This window comes from Gracilinanus agilis, chromosome 3, assembly GCF_016433145.1.
Source record: "Gracilinanus agilis isolate LMUSP501 chromosome 3, AgileGrace, whole genome shotgun sequence".
Classification (NCBI taxonomy): Eukaryota; Metazoa; Chordata; class Mammalia; order Didelphimorphia; family Didelphidae; genus Gracilinanus; species Gracilinanus agilis.
The window spans coordinates 596,424,115-596,447,413 of record NC_058132.1 but is presented as its reverse complement, the minus strand read 5'-3'; the positions used below and the strand labels follow the sequence as shown (position 1 = coordinate 596,447,413).

Sequence of the window (23,299 nt, the reverse complement as noted above, 5' to 3'; positions counted from 1 at the left end):
ACAATGAAACAAAAACTTTCAACTACTGATTTTTGGTATGCTAGTTTAACTTTACTTAGGGGTACTAATTTTGGAATTGGATTACTTATTATTAGATCTTTAAAGTTTATTTAGTACTGTTCAATGAACTAAATTCTATTATTTTCATCATAAGGCTTTTTGTTCACTAAAAAGATCAAATTACTTTCTAAATTCCAATGTTTTTAATGTCAGTTAAACATCAGAATTTGGAAACATATATTTTAGCCTACTGCTCTGCAGCAGTAGCAGAGCCACAATGAAGACATTTAAAGTGAAAATGCTTCACTAGTAATTGCAAACATACTTAAAGAGTTAAGTAGTTTGAAAAAAATTTAATGACTATTTAACCAAACCATCTTTCAGAATTATTTTGCTGATAAATGCTTTATTATAAAACACATTTTCTACCTTCCCTATCTTTTTCCATCAGACTACTAGAGAAGTAAGTAGAGGGAAAAAAATACAACTATTTTAATAGGCTTTTGTTAAATGAATAATATAAATGAAGTTTTTTTCATCTGGTACATAACTCTGTTCGCATCATTTGATTGCATCAAGCATTAAGACGCTGGAAAACTGACTAAGAATTAGTCCCTACATGAAATACAATCGACTATGGACTAATTCCTATCATGGCAGGAAGAGGAGGATCAGGTAGAGCTCAGATGTTCTTTTCCCACTAGTAAATGTACTTCATGTTTGATGAGAGTTTGGATCTCTTATCCATTGTTGAAAAATGAAAAATTTCCCTGAAGTATCTCTGAGGCATGTATTTAAATCCAGAAGAACAAAGGGAAAAAAATGTCAAATAATATCATTACATAATTCTCACTTGAAAAATCAAGCTTATCACATGTGAGTAGAAATTCGAGAAAAGTCTGTAAAACTCCAAGGAAAGAGAAATGTCAATAAAACACGGAAGCCCGCGGGGTATCATTTTTGCTAGCATCACTGCTAAGAAGTGAACAAAGGGCTCCATGTCAAAAACCCAAATGTGGGGCAAGTATTCCATTTCTAGGATGTAAGCTTATAACAGCTAGAAAATGTAAGGAGGAAATGAACATGCAAAGGGCCGTCTCTGGCTAAATGGAGAAGCATCTGGAAAGCGTTCCATGCCTGCGGCAGTGCCGTTCAGGAGGCAGATCCCTGAACCAACATTTGGGGAGTTACTGAGTTAATATATCTGAAGCCCTGGGGCACTTGGAGAAATTAAAGGTCATAGATTCTTGTTGTTCACCTATCAAGTTATCCAAGAATTGTGCTTAGAGAGAAAGGCATCCCTCATTTGAGAGAAGGTACTCTAATTTCTGAGGAGACATATGCTAAGGCTGCTGAGATATGCTTCGGGAAGAACAAAGGAGGTGAGGGGAGCTTCAGAAACACTAAGAGTCCAAAGCATGGGGCACACACGTGCTACGGCAGAAAAAGGCATCCAGCACATCAGATATGCCAGTTCTAGATCAGCAGTTCATGTGGAGAGAGGGCAAAAGTACTTAACGGGGGAGAAACCCTGCGAGAGCTAAAAGAAAGAAAGAATGAAAGAGAGAGGGCTTGAAAGGAGAGAAGTTCGGCCTCAATCAGCTTAAGACAGGCTGGTTTGGCAGCAATCCTTCCTGCCACAGGCATTTGGCATGCTGACGGAATAATTTTTCCACACAGTGTTTTAGGTCTTAGGAAGATGAATCATTCTGATGAAGCCATAAGGCTTTGTTTGGGAACAGAATACACAAGATACTACAGGTTCGTGACTAAAAATTACTTTTAAAATCCATTTTCAAATCAGGAAATGGAACTTCTTTTGGGTCCAAGACTGATTGCTCAGAGAAGTGAGTAGAGAACAACCTACCTACTTAAAAATTACATCACAGTGCTAGTTCTTCATGCTTTCTGGTAAAAATGTGCTCCTTATATAACATATTACTAATATGACTGAATATGGATAAAGTACAGATACAAATAAAAAATAAAAGTGGAAAAATGGCTGACAGTTGTGTTTTCTTACTTTGTTCAATGCTCTCTTATTTTTTTTAATACTCTAATTATGGTTTCTTAAAATGCTTGGAAGGAAGTGTATTCAGATTTGGAAGGTTGAAAAGAACTGCATTTCAAATTACATTTTGTGGTTCCCTTTTCAGAGCCCTTTGAGGCAAGGTTTTTTGCACTCTCCATAATTACCTTACAGAAAAAAATGAGACAAGATAGCAGTTTCAAACTGGCTGCATTGTGCAAAATTCACTATCACACAATCCAACCAGCCCGACTATTGGGGAAAATTTCGAGTATTATGAATCATGTGGGAGGACACACCTGCGTCTATGTCAGAATCAGGCATCCCGTGGCCTTCAGACTATTGCACATTCCAACAGAACACAAGAGGGATGTTCAAAAGATACACTCAGGAACGTATAAACATACAAACTAGCTTGTGCACAGAAATCAAACATGGATACAAGACACCACTGCAGTCAAACCTGTCTTAGAGTCTGCTTCTGATTTTAGTGACCTTTTAGAAAATGGTCCAAACTGATTATCAGAAATACATTAAAAAAAATATTTTGAGACCACCTCTTCTTGATACACATATATAGAATTGTGGTCATAACAGACAGACTTAACTTTAGTGAGACTAAATAAAAGTGCAAAAACATAAAAAACAAAAAAAACTTAAAAAATATGGAAGCATAAGCTAAAAAAATTTCTGCATAGCTGAAATCTATTTAAAGCAAGTCCTTGGTAGGGGGAGCTGACAGGAGGATAAAGTTGTTCTTTTTTTTTTTTTTTAAATGTCTTCTGTATGTTTGTTTTAAATGATGAAAAAAAAAGTCCTTTTCTGGGTAGGCTTGGGAGATACTTCACAGACAGTTCATTCCTGTATCTTGAGACACCCTGGTTGTGGCAGTGCCCCCCTCTGCAAGGTAAACAGCAGTGCTGGATTTGGAATGAGTGGCCCTGTCACCGCCATTGTTATTGACCTCACAGTCCAGTGGTTCCGTGGAGATGACCCAGGTAGAAGGGCGCCACCGCTTAAGGGAATAGGGGGTTTTCACACGTTTCTTGATCTTTTCACCCGATCCTGGCTTGCCATCTTGTGATGACTCACCTACTGAAAATAGAAGAGCAAAAAAAAAAGTTATCTGGAAAAAACTGCCCACAGTGGTATGTTAGTTTAAAAAGAGATAAAAGATTGTGACAAAACGGCAAGTGACAGTGACAGGTACTGATGGAGACTATCTTGAAATCCACTATTACTCATTTTTGTGGGCAAATTCTAACTATAACCATTTGGGGTTTTGTTTATCTTGATTTTTCCTGAACCTTAATTCATATTCAGGAAATAGAGCTTTAGACTACCTGTAAAATAACTCTTAATAGAGTTATAAATGTAAAAATGTTGTGCAGGATAGGATGGGAAAGAAGTATAAATATAAATTCAGTAGAAAATTGAAGCCCTCAAGAAATTCTCATGTGCTTTATTTCTTCTAATTCTTAAACTCTGGTGAATTGGGCAAAAATGGAAGAGTTCTATTCCCCTTGACAGTCAGTTCAAGGTGGACCGAGTTTACGTAGGGCTTGATAAAGCGCTACTTTTCAGTGTATCGGCTGGGTCACGGCGTCTCTCCTGCCTGGAGTAGCCGTCACTCGGGGACGGCCTTTTCCGTTTGGACACTGCAGGACACTTCTTGAAGAATATGGCTACTCGCACCTGTTAGGAGTCTCTACTCAGGTTGTAGTTCTCTTAAGAGATTCCTAAATCTTAAATATATGTTCTGCTTCCCTTGAGGCAGCATGCCCTGCCAGGGATGCTAAGAACGTATTTTCAGCTTTCTACAAGCTGGCAGGATTCATCGGTGCCGGATGACGATCCTGCTGCTTCTCTGATGATGCAGACAAAGGTGTCTCTTCATCAGAGGCTGCTTCTTTCTGATAGCTTTGTGGCCGCAAGAGGCCGACATCAAAGCCATCAGACCAAGCAGCTACTTCCTGCTGGACGCCACTGACCCGAGCAAGTTTTTGTTCTTTCAGGCTAGAGATCACGGCCCAACCTCATGGGACTCGTGCTGGGAGCCTCAGACGTGAGGTTCTCCTCGCGCCTGACACCTCCCCAAGTAGTGATGGCTACGAGGGCCGAAGGAGGGGCTGCAAACCGGCTAAAACGCCAGGAGAGCTCCTGAAAGGGTCCCGTCCTGCTCCCCGAGGCCCAGCCTGAGTTACTCTGTTCTTGTCATCCCTAAACACACACACACACACACACACACACACACACACACACACACACACACACGCTGTGCAGCAAAGCTAGAGGCGTGTTTGTGCATCAGATCTAACAACTTCCAGAGTCCCAGCCGGGTCCCAGCCGGCGTGGGTGGGGGCGCACTAACGGGCTACGAGGGAGGCCCCACTTACGCTGCAGAGCGCAGCTGTCCAGTGCGTTGGTGGCTGACAGGTCCAAGGAGTTGGGCCTCTGGGCTCTTCTGGGCTTGGCCTGGCCCGGATCGGTGCCCGGGCCCACGCGGAGCACGTCTTGCCCTGGGCACGGGTTGCTGTTGTTGTTGTTGGAGTTTGTCCGCCCGCCTTCCAGGGGCCGCTCCCTCCTGTCCACCAGGCGGTCCAGGACGCCTTCGTCGTGGCCGGCCTGCTGCTCCCGCCTCAGCAGAGGCTCGTGCTCGTCGGGGCTCGAGTTGATGGTCAGCCGGCCGTCCTCCCCACTGAACTGGTTCTGCAGCACGTCCTGGGCTCGGTGCGCGGCAGAGCCCGGGGCCTGGCCCGAGGGCACCGCGCCGTTGGCGTAGGGGGCGGCGGGGACGTGGGTGCTCACACCGTGGCTTCTGCCTGCCACACCGTTCATGGTGACCGTTACCACGTGAGGTTCGGCGGCGTTGATGGTGTTCATCTTGGCGACTCCCGTCTCCACTTGCTTCAAGTTTGATTTGTGCTTGCTGCCGAATTTGAGCCGGGGCTCTTTGGTGGAGTTTTTGGTGTTGAGGGGGAGGCTGGTGGGTCTCTTGGGAAGGTTCTGCTGCTTGGGAAGGGGGTAGATCTGGGCCGGCGGGACGTTGGGGAGGAGGCACACCTGGCCGTTAGCGGCCGGCCCGAAGTCCTGCGGCCCGGAGCCCTCCACGGCCAGCTTGATGAGGGGGTAGAGCAGGCTGGAGCTGGTGCTGCTCAGCGGGTCGGGGCCGCTGAACTGCTTCAGCGAGTGCTCCATGAGGTTCTCGTCGGAGCTCTCCTTCAGATTCTTGTCGACCTCCTTCGGGTCCAGCTTGTTGGTCTCCAAGTCTTCTTCGGTGAGCTGCAGGCACACGGGGGTCGGCCCCGCCGGCGGAGCCCCATGGGCGGCGTGGACGTTGGTGTCATCGGAGTAGGGCATCTCCGAGATGGTGGTCATGCCGGTGCTAGGAGTAAGGCCGGTGGTGTTCGTGGTGGTGGTGTTTGTGGACAAGCTGGTGACGCTCGTTTCAGGACTGGGAATACGAGCCTGGGCTTGCTGTCGCTCATAGTTAATTGAATTTCGGTTCTTTTCGCCTACGGTTAAAGGTGTGCTACTAGACACTGAATGTTCTAAGGAAATGTTCTTTACAATGCTGTCAGGGTGGTGGATGGAGTCTTCTATGTATGAGGAAGATGAATAATCTGGATAAGGGCCAATCTTTGGCACACGCCTGTTATGTGACAGGTTGCTTAAAAAAAGAAAAAAGGCACGTTGAGAGGACATTTATGACAAACCATTTCCATATTTAACATGTCTGATTTTAAAATCTGATCTACTTTAGTTCTGATTCATAACCCATTTTATTTTAGGAACTTTATCATGGAGAAAATTCTTATTAAATAATTAACCTGAATACTAAAATGTTCCATTTCTTCAAACAACAGAGGTTAACAATCAGCTGCCAATGCTGTTTTCATAAAAACACAGGAAAAATCTGTGGCAATAGACCAATCTAAAAAGATTTTTCCAACATAGCCATTTTCTTTTTTTTTTAATTTCCTAAATATATATAAACATCAATTTAAATCTCTCTGCATAAATATTAGTACAACAGTCATAAAACTTTACCAATTAAAAACAATACTATAACAAACAACTGTAATTAGATTATAAAATTTTGGGGGGGGGGGGAAACAGCTGTTGCTACTTTTGAACCTCCCTATCACCTATTAGAATGCACATACTAGCTGCCTGAGAAATATCTGATTAAGGGGCAAAGTCCCCATGGACAAGGCTATACTAAATAGGCAGAAGCTGACCATCAGTGTGCCTGGTCTAAATCTTCATGCTCCAGAAAGGTCTCAGAAGAAAGGCATAAAAAGCTTTGGGGGGAGTTGGACCGGTCTCAGGCAGGCCAAAGGAACAGGCATCCCCTGTGGGGTCATTTTGGGGCTCCTATAAGGCTACTGAATCTCTGTAAGGAATGTTCAAAGAAGTAACATGATTGCTAATGCCCAGAACTAACTGCTCAAGATGGCTGGAGTGTCCTTAGAACTAAGATTATCTAAGGGGGTGGGAAGTATGGGACAAATGGTAACTGTGAACCACCTGAGCCCTCAGCACACCTTTGCATTAATATATATGGGACATTTAGTTAGAAAGAACATTGAGGACAACAATGATCACAGGAATCACCAAAATAATCACTGATAACAGCAGGAGGTGGGAAAGGGCTATCAGAGGGAAAAGGAGCCACTAGGGGAGGGGGAGTTAGGAAAGGACAATAAGCACCAAATCACAAACACTGACAGAAAGGAGATACTAAAGAACAAAAGTACAGGGAAGAGAAGATGAGAAAAAGGAGCTTTAGAGCACTGTAGGATATGGAAATCAATAGGGAAAAGAGGTGACAGTAGATGGACTCCCTCAGCCCTGGAGAACTTCTAAGAGCTCTTTTCTGGATGGCTCTGGGGATGCTTGGTGTGGGCTGCCTAACAGTGATTAGGACTCTAAGATTTCTGATTTGGAAGGGGTTTTCAGGTTTGCCTACCTCAATGCCCACATTCTGTGGCTGAGGAAACCCAGATTCTATGCAGCAAAATTAACTGGCTAGAAGAATCTGGATCCAGAGCCAGGTCCAGTGTGCCTCCATTAATCTGTGCTGCTTCCTTATAAATGACTTCATTGGAAGATTATTCTATTTTAATTGTGAGTTAGAAAAAGGCTGAAGGTAAAATCTGAAAGTTCACAAGTGTGAATTTCTTAAAACTGTTCTTCATTTGACAGAAATAATTAATTTGACTTTGTACTAGAATATTATCACGCAGAAAAAATGAATATGGCAAACTCAAGAGATTAAAGAAAAGATTCCCATGACCTGAAACAGAACAAAATAAGCAGGAATAATACTATGGTCCAAAGGATAGAGGGCTGGACTTGGAGTCAAGAAGATCCAAATTCAAATCCTGCTTCAGACACTTACTCATTTAAGATGGAGTAAGTCATCTGACTGTGTTCAGCTCATAAAATGAGGATGATAATTACAGCATGAACCCACTCACAGGGTCATTGTCAAGACAAATGAGAGAATACATGTAAAGTACTTTGCCACCTATAGAGTGCTATGTTCTTACAAATACTATCTTGTTTTAGCTTTACAACAACCCTGGGAAGTGGGGGCTATTATTAGCTTCCCTTCTACAAATGAGGAGACTAATATTTGATAGAGGTTGAGGCACTTCCCTGGGATCACATACCTAGCAAGCATCAGAGGCAGGATTTGAACTCAGGTCTTCTTGATTCCAGGCCAGAGTTCTTAACCACCGAACCATAAACAATACCACAAATGAAATGACCACTAAAAGGAAGTCAAACTTAAGTAATTGAAAAACCAGTGAAGGTCCCAGGGAACAGATCATGAAATTTATACCTCCTCTTAAAGAAGTTATCTTTATTTTGGTAGGAAGTTCTATAACTCACAAAGACATCTTCTATATTCATTAAGAAAAACAAAAACCTTCATTGGAAAAATGGTGGTACTGGCCTGACATTTAAGAACTGATCTATCCTTCTTTTCTCTACCAAAGCCCTCTTTCAATGGCCTATGCCTCAACTCCACATGTTCTTACCGTTCATTCTGCATAGCAGTAGACATTGGATTGACTGTTGGACTGACTGATTTGTTCCTTTCCCAAATCATCATGAGTTCGGCCATCCTCTCCTCAGCACACTGAGCAGTAAGCCGAGCCTCTGCATCCTGGTCCCAACAGTCTTCGATTGTCTCCTTTAGTGATCTTACAGCCTAGAACAAAAATCCTATGTCAAACAATTTGAATCTTAAAATTTAATTGAGAAATATAACTTTAAAAGTCAATAAATTCAATTCCTTTCAATACAGACTAAGAACACAACTATTGTATGTAAGGTATTCTTTCAGATGTGTTCTACACCCTACGTGCCAAGTAAAAATCAACAAATCAATTAAAAGTCAGCAAACTCATGAGATCTTTCTAGATGCTAACCATCCTGCTCACTGTGTTTATTCCAGACAGATTATTAAGAGACTTCTTTACAGTTGGGTTCATTTACAAATTCAACTCGAAAAGCATAAAATAGCAATCAAACTGAAAAATATCTGGTTTTGACTGTAGGTTCAATATGAAACAACAGTGTGACATGGAAATTTAAGAAGATAACATAATCTTAGGTTAGCTACCTACCTGCTTATCCCAGAAAGGCATAAGTCATATGTAAGTTAAGGAGTATCTTTACATATAAATTATATATGTACATACAAATACTACCACAATACATAAAAGTAGCTGATATCTGATTAGCTTTTTGTCATGAGTATTTCTCAAAATGAATAATATACAAATTTAAAATTTCAGGCTGATTTCTTCTTGCTAAGGAATTTGAAGAAATGAAGGTTATGGTTTGGCTATGGATGGGTGGGAGGGAAATTATTACAGGATTGTGGACTGATTAGGAGAACTAGTTCAGAGGATTAGTTCAAAAGAAGAAAGAACGTGGATAGTATATTGTGGGGAAGGGAATCTGGTTGGAATGGTGATCTGAAATCAGTGAAGAACCATGGAAAACCAAGAAAAAAAATCAACAATGTGATTTAACAATAGGATGAATGGCAAGACAAAGGAAAGAAATGATAACACCTCTCCCCTGCATAACAAGAGTTGTTATGTGATGACATCACCAACACCGATGGAGAAAGACAGGAAACAAAGAAGAAGAATCAGAACTCTGTTTTCACGTGTTACTTGAGATGACAGGTCAATACCCATGATGTTTCCTTTAGGAAGCAAAAGAAACAAATTTAGAGAAGGAAGATTGGCAATGGCAAGAGTTAGAAATCTGAAAAAGTTATTTACACATGAATGGTATTTCCTTTGTGTTTAACTGACTAGGGCAGAGTACTATGAGGGGGCTAGTGTTGAATCTTGAATGACACCTGTAACAAGTCTTTATGAGAAACCAATAGAGCTGATGGCACTAAGAGTGACTGGATATAAAGGAAGAAAACTATGAAATGATAATGTCTGAGGAACCAAGCCAGGATAGAGTAAAAAAAACTAAGAGGATAAAACCAGAGCAAAGAGATTGGCCAATATGACAGTAAGGGAAAATAGTAAATGTTGGAGGGGATGTGGCAAAATCAGGACATTACTGCATTTGCTGGTGGACTTGTGAATTAATCCAGCCCATTGGTCCAGTCATACTACTGCTGCATTTGTACCCCAAAGAGACCATAAGAAAAAAATACAGGTACAAAAATATTCATAGCCGTGCTCTTTGTGGTGGCAAAAAACTGGAAAATGAGGGGGTGTCCATCAACTGGGGAATGGCTGAACAAATTGTGGTATCTAATGGTGATGGAATACTACTGTGCTCAAAGGAATAATGAACTGGAGGCTTTCCAAAAGAACGGGAAAACCTCAATGAACTGATGCAGAGTGAAAAGAGCAGAACCAGAACACTGTACACAGAAAGTAAAACATTGTGGAAAAATCCAATGTAATGAACTTTGCTACTAGGAGCAATGGAACAAGCCAGGACACTCCTGAAGGACTTATGGGAAAGAATGCTAACCACACCAAGAGAAAGAACTATAAGAGCTGAAATGCAAAAGAAGAACCTGTGACATCACTTATCACATGTATATATGGGTATGCGATTTCAGGTTTAAGTTAAAAAAAAATCACTCTACAGCAAAAATGAATAATATGGAAATAGGTAAACAAGTGACATTTGTACAACCCAGTGGAATTGCTGGTCAGTTCTGGGAGCAGGGAGGGAAAAGGGGAAGGAAAGAAAAGAATCATGTAAACATGGGGAATATATATATATATATATATATGTATGTATATATATATATATTTTTTTTTTTTTTTTTTTTTTTTAAATTAAACCCTTACCTTCCATCTTGGAGTCAATAATGTGTATCGCTTCCAAGGTACAAGAGTGATAAGGGTAGGCAATGGGGGTCAAGTGACTTGCCTAGGGTCACACAGCTGGGAAGTGTCTAAGGCCAGATTTGAACCTAGGACCTTCCGTCTCTAGGCCTGGCTCTCAATCCACTGAGCCACCCAGCTGCCCCTGGAAAAATATTTTTTAAAAAATTAATTAAAAAAAATAAAACCAGAGCAGAGGATTTTTCTTTTTTGTTTGGCCTGGAAGATCATGGGACACTTTAGGTTAAATATTTAAGACTAGATGACGAGGGGATTTAAAAGAAAGTATGAGGAAAGGAAAGAGTAGTAATGAGGATAACATAACTTATTTTAGAAGACTAGAACTGACAGAAGGAAGAGAAAAAGGATTTCAAGAATTTCTGGAAACAGGACTGATATTTTTTAAGAATTGAGAGAAAATGCTTTTGTCCCCAAAATAACAAAAGGGAAAAGAAACTGTGGACAAAAAGCACAAGTGTTTTTGCCACTTGAATATAGGTTTGGAGTTTTGGAGTAATTGAGACATTAGAAGAATAAGGAAGAAGAATAATGATAGAATGTTAAGGGAGAAAGAAAAAAATGACATAGGGAATTATATCTGAAGTTTAAAATTCTTAAAAAGAAAAAGCTATGCAAGTATATTGGGTAGTGGAGGGTGTGGGGCCTTGGAGTCAGGAAGACCTAGGTTCAGATGCTTCACCTGGCTAAGCAGTATGGCCATGAACAAATCTCTTAACCTCCCAATGTTCATTATACAATCTGTAAGACTATAACTTATAGATGAGATCTATGATCTATATCAATAGTAGGATTTCCTTAATTCATGACATCATTTGATTGAATCTACTTACCTAGCCCTGATTTAAAAAAAAAAAATCTTCAAGCAATGCTTTTATATTAGAAACTCAATTATTTATAAATTTGGTTTCTAAATTTTTTTTCCCCACTTTAGGTACAACCTGATTCTAAAAATGGACTTTCCCTATAGGGAAGCAGTTCTGTGGACTGATCAACTATTTAAATGTATCATCTGGAAATAAACCAAGCTTTCCTAATCCCTTACTTAGCAACTTATTCTAAAGAGTAAAAAGCTTTCAAGAAAAAATGCAGAGAATGCATATCACACAAAAAGAAACTTTGGGGGTGCTTTTATAATGCCTTTAAAAATGTTAGAAGACTCAAAATAATGAGCTTTATTTTTTTCTGGTTAACTAAATGACTTAAGTAAGTTCTTGAAAAAAAAAAGCAAGATTGATTATTACAAGCCAATGAAGCATCACAAAATAAATATTTCCAAAGAATTTCTTTATGTGACAGCTTTGCAGATGATGGCACTGAAATGAAATGTTCATTTATCAAAATCATCAACCAAGTTTGATGATTTTAACATATAAGTAAAACAAAACTATAGAAGGATAGTTTGAGAAAATGGCTATACCAAAGAACAAACCCACTGTAAAAAGAAATAATTCAATAATTAGAGGTTTACAATGACTTTAAGATTTTTTTTAACCTAATGGTTAACTTTCACTAGTCTGTTCCAAGCTTAGTAATGTTACTATAATAATAATTTAATCAAACAGCAAGAACCATGCATGAAGAAATTTCAGTGCCATGTGTTACATTTTTAATGTATACTATTTCTTTCCAGCTTCATTTCTCCTGTGGCTGGCCAAAATTTCTATTAGTTTATGAAATGATGGACCTATGCTGCTAATTTACATGTCTGATTGATATATTTACTTTTGGTCTCAAGAGAATGAAGAAATCTCAACAACCACATTTAGAAAGGTTTATTTAATATGTATGATTACAGCTGTCATTCAATCTGGTTTTAAAACTCTTCATGAAACTATGATGAATGTAGTATACATTATTTCCTATTAAATATTCCCTGTCATAATTTCTCATTTGGGAAAAAAAAGCAAAAAAATCAAGCACCAATTTTATACCAAAGAATTTAAACAGTCAGAATTAGATGGAAGAAATAATCAGAGCAGTTCTGAAATGTAATGTTAAAAAGATGTACTTCACATTTTGTTTAAAAGAATATGGCAGTATTTCCTTGTTAGGTCTTCTTTAATAACTCAATTTTTCTTCTTACATACCAGGCTGTTTTCCTTCCAGGCTTCTGGGAATCTGGGCCGCTGTTTTTCCCTAGACACCAGGACTTGCATGTCTTCAAAAGTGGGACGGTTCCCTACTTCTGTCTGGAAGGCCATCTGGTACTCTGGCACAGACTCGCCTGCTTAAAATCAAGGATTTAGGAAAGTGGATGGGTGTGAAATGTTGAACTGTGACAACAAAACAATTAGCAAATAATTTATACTTATTGTAGTTCTATAATATGTGCCATTAGAAAAAAAATAGTATTAAAAAGAAAAAATGGTAAATTTTGAGGTGTGCATATTTTTATGTTTCCTGACTTTAAAGCACTAATCATGGAATAGTTCAGAAAAAGCTTGTGGAGGAAAAGCCCATCATGTACATAAAAGATAGTAGATATTCTAAACCTCAGGGAACCAGTATTATGAAAAGAACCCCAAATAGGTCCCTCCTAAGATGGAACACTATGTGTGTTTGCTTCTCTGCTGCATTTGTGGTTTTGAATCTACTGGCAAAGAAAACCTCTTAGATTACATGGAGGAGCATGAGGGCAAAATTATAAACAGCATTCTAAATAAGGACCACAACTCAACTTGGAGCACAAATTTTTAGTTGGAATAATTTTCCTAGCATCAGTTCTACCTTTTTAAATGTCAACAGAGGTACCAGATAAAAAGGAAATTACTTGTGTGATATTTGGATAAATGGCAAGTGTGATTTTGGTGATCAGAGTCCCTATTACAGTAAGAGAAGAAACTCTAAATGGGCAATATTTAATAAAGAATAAATACTCCTAGTTATGGGATGCAATTGGGAAAGGAACCAAGAAGTCTGTTTTGACCTTGTATTCCTCCATCTTGTGCCAAATGCATTTGCATTTCCAAATGTCTACATTATCCTGAACACAGGAGTTAAAATGAAGAGTTTTCCAAGAATTGTTAGAATAAAAATATCTCCTTTATTTTAGGTCAAAATCATATTATTGGGGAAGGGAAGGGAACAAGTATTTCTATAGTGCCTTCTATGGGCCAGACAAAAAGCTGAGTGCCTTTTGTAAAAACAAATATCTCATTTGATACTCGTGACAGATAAGGTGCTATTATTGTGCCCATTTTATAGTTGAAGAAACTGAGGCAAACAAAAGGTTAAGCAACTTGCTTAGGGTCATATAGCTAGGAAATATCTGAGGCTGGATTTGAATTCAAGCTTTTCTGACTTGAGGCCCAGTGCCCTGTCCAGTGTACCCTCCAACTACTTCTGGGGAAAGGAATTTAATTAGATGATTTCACAGATCCCTTCCAAGAATATGATTCTATGATTTCAACACTTGTCTGAAGGACCCTTATGAATGGGCAGGTTATATAAAGTCTCCATATCCCATTAACTCTATTCTCTACACAGTAGCTGCCAGTTAATATTTGATGTTATGGTTATTTTTATTATATGGCCATTTGACTACAGAAATAAATGCATTTGTCTTTTTATTCCTCTAATAGATGAAGCATACTTTATCCCAACTTATTCTTCCTTATCACTAGAAAAACACACACACACACACACACACACACACACACACACACACACACACACACACACACACACACACACACACAATCCCTCCCTTGCCAAAATTACCGGACATAATAATGGTTCCACTTTTAATGAGATGATGTCTTATTTTTATTCATTCCCAGGTCAATTATTAATTCATAGGGGAAAGAAAGTAACAACAGTAATATCACACAAGTTCATGCTACCTATTACAGAATAGCTAGAGAACCTTTGGGGCTCATTTTTTGAAAATCAATGGTTTGAACAAATTATAGAATAAAGTGTTGGTAGAGCAAAGTTCTCTTACAAGGAACACTGGGTGGCCAGTTGGAGACTAGATTCTAGTGATGACTCAGTGTATAGCCATTCTGTTCTTTCATTTATTTGTTTATAAAACAAAAGATAATACATACACACCTACACAGGGAAGCCTGAAGGTTAATGATGGGGTGAAAAATGCTACTATTACTATTTGATCTTGTGTAAGCAATTAAATGAAATGTAATATGTCTACATTAAAAAGAAATGGTTATGAATAGCTACATCATATTGATGTTATTGAAGGGTTACAGAATAATAAGAGTTCTTTGGGAAATAGTGCTTTACATGTAAATAGAAGTAATTATAGGTATATCTTATATCTATACCAATTGACAAAATTTTTAACAATTATTTTATACAAAGCAGTTAAGCAAATATTTACTTTGGTGCAATATCTTATCAATGCTGAATTTCATAGGGGAAGCCAAAGGACTTCATTTTACCAGTTTAAATCTTTTTCAGCCATGAAACCCCTATGTGATGAGTTTCATTGAGAAAAGGAGAAAATTGTATATTCTTTCTGGAATTGTTATTAATTTTAATTTTAAAAATATCTACCCAATATGACATTTAAAAAATCTTTCTTTTATAAAATATTTTTATTTTGAATATTTTCTCCTAGTTACATATTTCATGTTCTTTCTCTCTCCCCCAAACCCTCATGCCCCCCTACCCCCCTTACCCGACACACAATTCCACTGGGTTTTACATGTATCATTGATCAAGGCCTAATTTCATATTATTGATAGTTGGACTAGAGTTATCATTTAGTGTCTACGTCCCCAATAATATACCCAACAGCCCATGTATTCAAACAGTTGTTTAAAAAATCTTTCTTATTCATTCTCTTAAAAGGCTTCTTATGATAAATTCATTTTAGATTAGAATAACTGTTCAGTAAAAGGTACCATCTCCGCCAAGGACGGTCCCAAGCCCGGCTGAAAAAGGAGGAGGGTTGGGTGCAAGGCTAGCAACCTCATTAAACCAACAAAACCAACGATCGCCTAGTCTGGAAGATTGCTCTCCAACAGAGTCCATGACGCGTGCTGGTGAAAGCCAACAAACTCCAGGTCTTTGTTGACGGGTGCCTGCGTCACATCTTGGACATCCGATGGCCTGAGGGGATCTCCAATGCTAGATTCTGGGGGGGAACAGTTCGGTGTCCCATCAGTCAGGACACTATGAAAATCGGAGGACAACAAAGCAGACCTGGAGGAGATATACCGAGAACGAGACAGGGACTGTCGGAGTGACATGGGCCCAGTTGGGGGAAATTACCCAGAACAGAGTCCGTTGGCATGAGATGATTGCGGCCCTATGCTCCTCTGGGAGTCAATAGGAATAATAATAATAAAATAAAATAAAAAGGTACCAAATTCATGCATGTCTTTTTTCTCTCTAAAAGTTCATTACTAGAAAATTTGTCAAATGAAAGTAATGAATAAGCATGCTAAATATTTAATATATTAAGATAAATATCGGTAAACATATAATATTTAACATAAATGTGTAAATTATATTAAAACATAAAATATTTCAATTTCAAAAGAGAAGTAAAAGGATTATTAACTTTTTTCTTTATCAACCTGGTTATACCTTTACCTCTCTGTAGCATTTGGCAGCAGAATCTTTCCCCTGTTCTGGGCATTATTTCTTTTCCTGGCTTCTGTGATATTACCTTCCTCTGGTTTTTCTCCTACCATCTATATCTGAGCATTCTTTTTTAGGTCACTATCTCTTCTCTGGACCCATATGTGGGTGCCATCAGCTTTGTTCTTGTCTCTCTTTATGTTCTCTCTCTGGATGATATCATCTACTTTCATGGGGCTCCATTATCATGTCTATGCTTAATGCCAGGCCAACATTAACTCAATTCATTCATTCATGCACTCAATTTAAGCAACTCTCTGCCAGGCTCTGGGGAGGGAGGCAGGGCATCCCCCTGTGGGGCTATCACTTTACTCTATCAATAGGAAGTCCCATCCCCTTCCACCTCCCTCTTCCCTGGAGGCTGTACAACCTGGGTCCCAGCCTCCCCCTGTTGAGCCAGGTTACCAGCTCCACAGAATACATGCTTTTTGGAAAATTGCATTCCTCCTCCTTGTACCCTCCATAACTTCTGCCTGCAGCTGGAACCTCTCCAGGGAGAGGCGGGAAGCTCTCCCTGGAGGTAGGGACTGCCTTGCTTGCCCTCCTTTTCGTTTTGGGAAGGATAAAGTTGGACATCCAGTATGAATGTGTACAGATGGGTTGTCACTACATCTTTGCTCTTATTATCATTTCTCCCAAGCCTACCTGTCTTCCAACCTTCTCCATAGTTGTACTGAGGGAGCCGCATCCTGCCAGGGGCTGAGGTGTTACAATCTTGGAATTCTCTTTAACTCCTCACTTTGGGTCATTTCACGTCCATAGCTGAGCAGTTCTCATATTGTGTTGGTTCTGTCTAGACTCTCTCACGCCTATCTCCTTCCCTCTACCCACGTGTCCATCACATTAGGTTAGCTCAAATCATGTCTCGTTTATTTAGATTCTTAAAAGAGTCTTCTAACTGGTCTCCCAGCCTCAAGTCTTTCCATTCCTAATGTAACCTATTTGTCAAAGTGATTTTCCTAAAGCTTATCCATGTTCTTCTTAAACCTTGGTGTCCAGAATTGAACACAATATGAAAAGATGAGGTTTGACAGAGGCAGAGTATAGTGGAAGGAACGATTACCTCTCTATTCCTCTCTGGCCCTCTTAAAGCAATTCAAAATCTCATTAGCTTTTGAGGGGCAACACTATACTCCTAACTCATTTGAGTTAGTAGAACTTTTTCAGGGCTACTGCCATTTAACCAAAATTATCCTCTCTCCATCTTATTTAATGCTTGTATTTTATTCCTACAGAATTTCATTTTAATAGATTCTGTTTAACATTCTAGTTGAATGGTCTAGAGATCCCTGAGGGTCCATAAGGTCAAAATTATTTTTATAATACCACCAAGGTGTTTTAATTTCTAATATGGTAAGTATTGACAGTATAAGTCACATAAACAAAAGTTCTTTGGGGAAGGGAATCCTCAATAAATTTTAAGAGTATGATGGCATTCTAAGACCAAAAAGTTTCAGTAGCTGGTCAAGATCCTCTTGTTTTTTCTCTCAACTATGTGTACTGTTCTCAAAATATACATATGAAATCTCTAAAACAAGTTAATATGTTCTCAAAAATTATGATGTGTGCTTGTTAAAAAAAAAGTTTTGAGATGTCTTCGCTAGGTGGTTGGTAAGAGCCTCTAATTGGTTCTTGGTACCCATTCTCTCCTTTTCTACTCTTCCTCACAGCTACAAAAATAATTGTCTCAAGAAAATACCTGACTGAGGATTCTCCTGGTCAGAAATCTCCAGCCATCCCTACGGCCTGCCTCTGCCATCAAAAACAATTTCTCAGGCCAGAATTTAAGACTTCATACCAGCTGGCTACAAATTGGCTTTTCAGATGTGTTTTGTACTGTTCTCCATTAGCATTTTACTTCCTTCAGCCAAACTGGCCTCCTTGTTGCTTCCTAACTTATTTCCGCGCCAGCTCATAATTCGTCCTCAGGACCTACATGACAGCCTCCCTCCATCCCCAACCCCGCTATTTCCCACCTGGGTCTCTTGGAATGCTCAGTTTTCTAAAGGCTCAGATCAGGTGCTTCCTTTGATGCAGAAACCTTTTCATGATGATTATAAACAAGATGATTTATATTCTTGGATAACTACGAGGTGTGAATCTCTTTTACAGTCAAGAAAGACAATGATGGGATTTGAGGAGAGTAATAGTTCTGTCCATGGAGCCTACAGGATAATAACAGCTAGCATTTATATAGCCCTTTAAAGTCTGCAAATTGCTTTACAAATTTCATCTAGTTGATCCTCACAACAACTCTGGAGCTAAGTGCTCCTATCATCCCCATTCTGTAGGTGAGGAAACAGCCCAGGATGCTGACTTGCCTAGGGACACACAGCTAGGAAGTATCTGAGGACAGATTTGAACTCAGATCTGCCCGACTATCTCCCAGCATTATCTCTTACTGCCTTGGCAGCTCCCTGTCTCCCTTTCCTTTAGTCAGAGATGTCCAGCCAAGGGCGGAGGTGGAGTTGGGGGTGAGTTCCAATTTAGATTTAAATAGCCCATCATGGTCAGCCTTCCTTCCCAGAATGAATCAGCCGCAAGACGCACTCATCTTTCCCAGCTGCCCCCCCCCCCCACCCGAACGCGAGCTCATTCCCAGGATCAGTGATTGCACTTCCTCTCTGAAGCTGCAAGCCTGACAGCGATTCTGTGTGTGTGCAGACACACACACACAGACGCACACGCATGTTGTTGCCTCCACAGAATTTAAGCTTGCTGAGGACAAGAGCAGTTTCGTTTCTGTGTGGCCCCAGGAATTTGGCGACAGATACTTGATTTCGTTGTTTCTAGTCAGGAAGGCTTTGTGGGAGAGAGCCAGAGCACAAAGGGCAGGGAAAGAGGCAGAAGGGGATTCTGGGACTTCCCCAGACAGACCACATGTCCGCTATCTCCAGGCCTTTCCATCTCCTTCTAGGCTGCTACGTCTAAGGATCCCACAGATGATCCCCGGGGCATGGCTTTAAAATACAGACAAACATCTTGGAGCTTCCCCCCCACCTCTTTTTAACCCTTAAACATTCTTTTTTAGAATCGCTATGGATTCCAATATAAAATGAATAATTCTGGTTATATTAAATTAAAAAGCTTTTGTACAAACAAAACCAATGTAACCAAGATCAGAAGGGAAACTACAAACTTGGGAAAAAATGTATAACAAATTTCTCTGATAAAGATCTAATTTCTCAAATCTATGAAGAACTAAGAAATTTACGAGAATACAAGTCATTCCCTATTTGACAAAAGGTTAAAGGATATGAACAAGCAGTTTTCAGATGAAGAAATCAAAGCTATCAATAATCATATAAAAAAATATTCTAAATCACTCTTGTTTAGAGAAATGCAAATTAAAATAGTGCTGAAGTACCAGCTCACATCTAATCAGAATGGACACTATGAAAGTGAACTGATAAATACTGGAGAGCATGTGGCAAAATTGGGGCACTAATGCATTGTTGGTGGATTTCCAACCATTTGGGAAAGCAATTTGGAAATATACCCAAAAGGCCATAAAACTGAGCAAACCCTTTGATCCTGTGATACCACTAACTGAGTCTGTAATCCAAAGAGATAAAAAAAAAGGGGGGAAAGGACCTCCGTGTACAAAAACATTTAAAACAGCTCTTTTTGTGGTAGCAAAGAATTGGAAATTGAGGGAATGTCCATTAGTTGGAGAATGACTGAACAAACTATGGTATATGCTGGTGATGGAATACTATTGTGCTATAAAAAATGAGAAGCAGGATGATTTTAGAAAAAGCTGTAAAGATCTACATGAAATGATATAGATCGAAATAAACAGATCCAGGAGAACATTATATACAATAGCAGCAGTATTGTTTGATGATCAATTGTGAAAGACTTGGCTACTCTCAGCAATGCAACAATCTGGGACAAAAAAACTGAAGGACTTATGATGGAGAATGCTCTCCAACTCCAGAGAAAGAACTCTTAGAATAGGATGCAGAACAAAGCATACTATCTTTTGCATCAGTTTATTTATGATTTTATTTGGGGGTTTTGGTTTTGTATGAGTATGCTGTTATAACAATGACCAATTATGGAAGTGTGTTTTGCATGATAATACATCTGTAGTCCAGAAAAAATTTTTTTCATAACAAGTAGGATTCAACTGAGAAGGGGAATATATTAGAAAATTGTTCTCATATTATAAAATATAAAATTAAAAAATAATTGCTCAGTGTACTCAATATAAATGTAAGCTTTATTGCATTGGTTATAGATTTAAAAAAACTGTCAAATGCTTCAAAAGTAAAATAATTCTAAAAGCCTTGCCTTTGGTTGATTTAGTTGTATCTTCTCTGTTGTCTTAGTAAATTTCTTAGCATTAATGCTTTTAGATTAATACACTTTATGTAGAATCTAGCATGATGGCAGTCAAAATTAGGTGCTTAATTGATGTTTTCTGATGAGGCTTTTTGAGACCCAGTTCCACTGTCACCTCTTACAGAAAATGCTCTCCTCTCCCCATAGCTGAAAGTGACCTTTTCCTTATTTCACTTAGAAAACTATACCTTTTCTACATATACTAGATCTTTGTATTCTAGACACTTGTGTACGTATTTCATTTCCTCTATTGGATTTGAACTCCCTTTAGCCTCTATATGCAGGCAGTCAACACTTATTTGTTTTATAAGAGTAAATAGAGAGAAACAACTCCAACCTCTCTTGACCACCTCAAGCTTCTATTACCTTAAAAGGACAGAAATTAGACTAGCATTGGCAGATAACTGAGCACTCTTGGTGAAAAACACATTATTTAAATTTCCTGTTGGGTAAATTCAGAAAATATTGGCATGAATATATACTGGCAGTTAATCTCAAATGCTAGAAAGGATCATAAGGAAAATGATTAACTGTTTGGTGTGATCAGAGTTCAAGTCATACAAGATACAACACTCATAGGGCAGTTATTTATTTTTCATTCAGAAGCCAGGAGTAGATTCTGGAGCTTTGCTGGAATCTTTAATATCTGTTAATATTGTTTCTAAACACTAGATGGCAATAGACTAAAGAATAAAACAAAATTCAAATGATTCTTCTGGCAAACAGATTCAATCAATGAAGATATTATACAGTAACATGAAGCTGATTCACTTTCACATATTTATAGGACTTTCAGTAGCACTTTTCCCACTTACCTGGGAAGAGGTCAGTACATCTCATAAATATTTCCCAGTAGATTAGGCCAAGTGCATACATGTCCACTTGTTTTAGAGCTGATTCACAGTCCCTCAGGTTTACGGCTCCTTCTAGCACTTCTGGTGCCATATATCGGATTGTACCAACCTAAGGGAAAAAAGAGTTATTTTCTGAAACTTATATATTCTAGTATATTAAGCACCAACTGCAAGATCTGAATTTTAGATGTGCTATCACTTGCTGCATGAACTCAAATCATTCATTTAACTTTTGTGTCTCTATTTTTCATTTATAAAATGTTCATCTTTCATGAATGGATTAATTTAGAAATAAGTATCTCAGAAAATACATGTGCTCCTAAGGAGATAGGTGATCAGTAAAAGTTCAAATCAAAAATTAATTTCATCACTTCTTTATTATTTCTGCTAATGTCCTTCGCTTAATAATCCCTGATTTCACTTGATAAGAAGCGGTTAACTTTTCCATCATGTTTGCTGCCTGACTCATTTCTATACATATTGAAATTAACTAAGAGTATTTTTTCCAATGGAGTTCATCATTTTTATATAGCTCCTGGGATGGAAATGCTGTATTGGCTCTTATTCCACTTTTAGGAATGACGAAGAGAAGGTTGGAATGATTTCTGGGGTCTCTTTTACTTCTAAAACACATGAACCTCTGTCTTAAACCCATCTCTCCAGGGTCAAGGATTATCACAATAGATTTAGAAGAATTTTTAAAAACTCATCTTCCAACTCCTAAAAAAGGGGGTTGGAAAGACTAGCTCACTGTGACAAATAATAGGTGTTGGCAGTGGTCAGGGTGGTCAGGCTCCCTTCTGTATCAGTGACAATTAACTTGGGACATACATCTTCGAAAGGATCGTTATGATCAATTAAAAAATACAAAAAGTCGTGTATCCTGTGCAACACACTGAGGTTTGCTGTCTTTCAACATGAAAACAAGCAAGTATTAGAACATCAAGTCAAGCTTGATTCCAACCTATTCCAACAATGATTATCTGTGAAAACTTGGCTGCTCTCAGCAACACATGGATCTGGGACAATCCTGAAAGACTTATGACAGGGAATGCTGTCTACCACCAGAGAACTGTTTGGGTCATCTTTCACATCAGTGTACTTATGGTTTTATTTTGGGGTTTTGATTATGTATGAGTGTACTCTTACAACCAATATGGAACTGCGTTTTGCATGACAATAAAAAAGGGGGAAAAACCTGCTCCAAAATATCTTTCTATTTGCTTGTCAAAATGCATTGGCATAACAATGATTTCCAAAAGGAATTCAGTTATCTAAGTTGTCTAACAGCTGCAAAAGCTGCGATGAATTTAAAGTATTAATAACAACTAAGATTTTTAAAAACCCTACTAATAACACCAATGATTTAATAAATACACCAGGAGTAATGGTAGAGATGAAGAGAGAGGCTTTTTCTGTAAGCTACTGGTCTTCTGGATGTCTCATTTTGGCATATTTCAAAAAATCTCACCTCACTTATTGCTGCATTGTCCTCTTCCCCAGGGCGGACAAGTCTATTTCCTGTTAGCCTCATAGATAATCCGAAGTCACTAATGACACAGGTTCCATCATTCTTTACAAGAACATTTCGGCTGTTTAAGTCTCGATGGGAAATTGCAGGTTTGTAATGATCTGTTTGGATAATTTCAAATGTTTATTAATATTTGGATAACTCTACTGGAGATGAAAACAGTACTTTGGTTAAGAAGGTGGTAGATAAATATAGAAGCCTGTCATTTCCTATCCTACCAATTTTTATTAATAAAAAAGATAACATTTGTAATGATTTTTTTCGACTCTTTAATCCTCGATTTCTAATAGTCACACCTACTTGTGTAGGAAGAGTTAGTTAAGTACAAATTTGGTGAAACTAACAGCTAATGTGTTGCTTGTCAATTCCAAAACAAACAGGTATGCTCGTATTATATCCTGGGAGTGGCAATGGGGAATCAAGAGAGATAAAGGAAGAGGAATTATTTTTTATAAATGGAAATGTTACTTTGATAAAATCACAATTTAAAACAGTGCAATGGCGCCTAGAATACAAAAAA

General features: G+C 38.8%; 1 protein-coding gene across 1 annotated transcript in view; it reads right to left on the bottom strand.

Moving 5' to 3' along the window:
* Nucleotides 1–2,684: 2,684 nt before the first annotated feature.
* Nucleotides 2,685–23,299, bottom strand: part of BMPR2 (bone morphogenetic protein receptor type 2) — a 210,895-nt gene continuing 190,280 nt past the window's right edge. The window contains exons 8-13 of the mRNA XM_044670646.1: nucleotides 22,720–22,880; nucleotides 21,210–21,357; nucleotides 12,528–12,667; nucleotides 8,080–8,252; nucleotides 4,426–5,699; nucleotides 2,685–3,124 (exon numbers count right to left, since the gene is read on the bottom strand). Of these exons, the coding sequence (XP_044526581.1) occupies nucleotides 2,874–3,124; nucleotides 4,426–5,699; nucleotides 8,080–8,252; nucleotides 12,528–12,667; nucleotides 21,210–21,357; nucleotides 22,720–22,880 (2,147 nt within the window). The 3' untranslated portion in view covers nucleotides 2,685–2,873. The remainder of the gene's footprint in view (nucleotides 3,125–4,425; nucleotides 5,700–8,079; nucleotides 8,253–12,527; nucleotides 12,668–21,209; nucleotides 21,358–22,719; nucleotides 22,881–23,299) is intronic.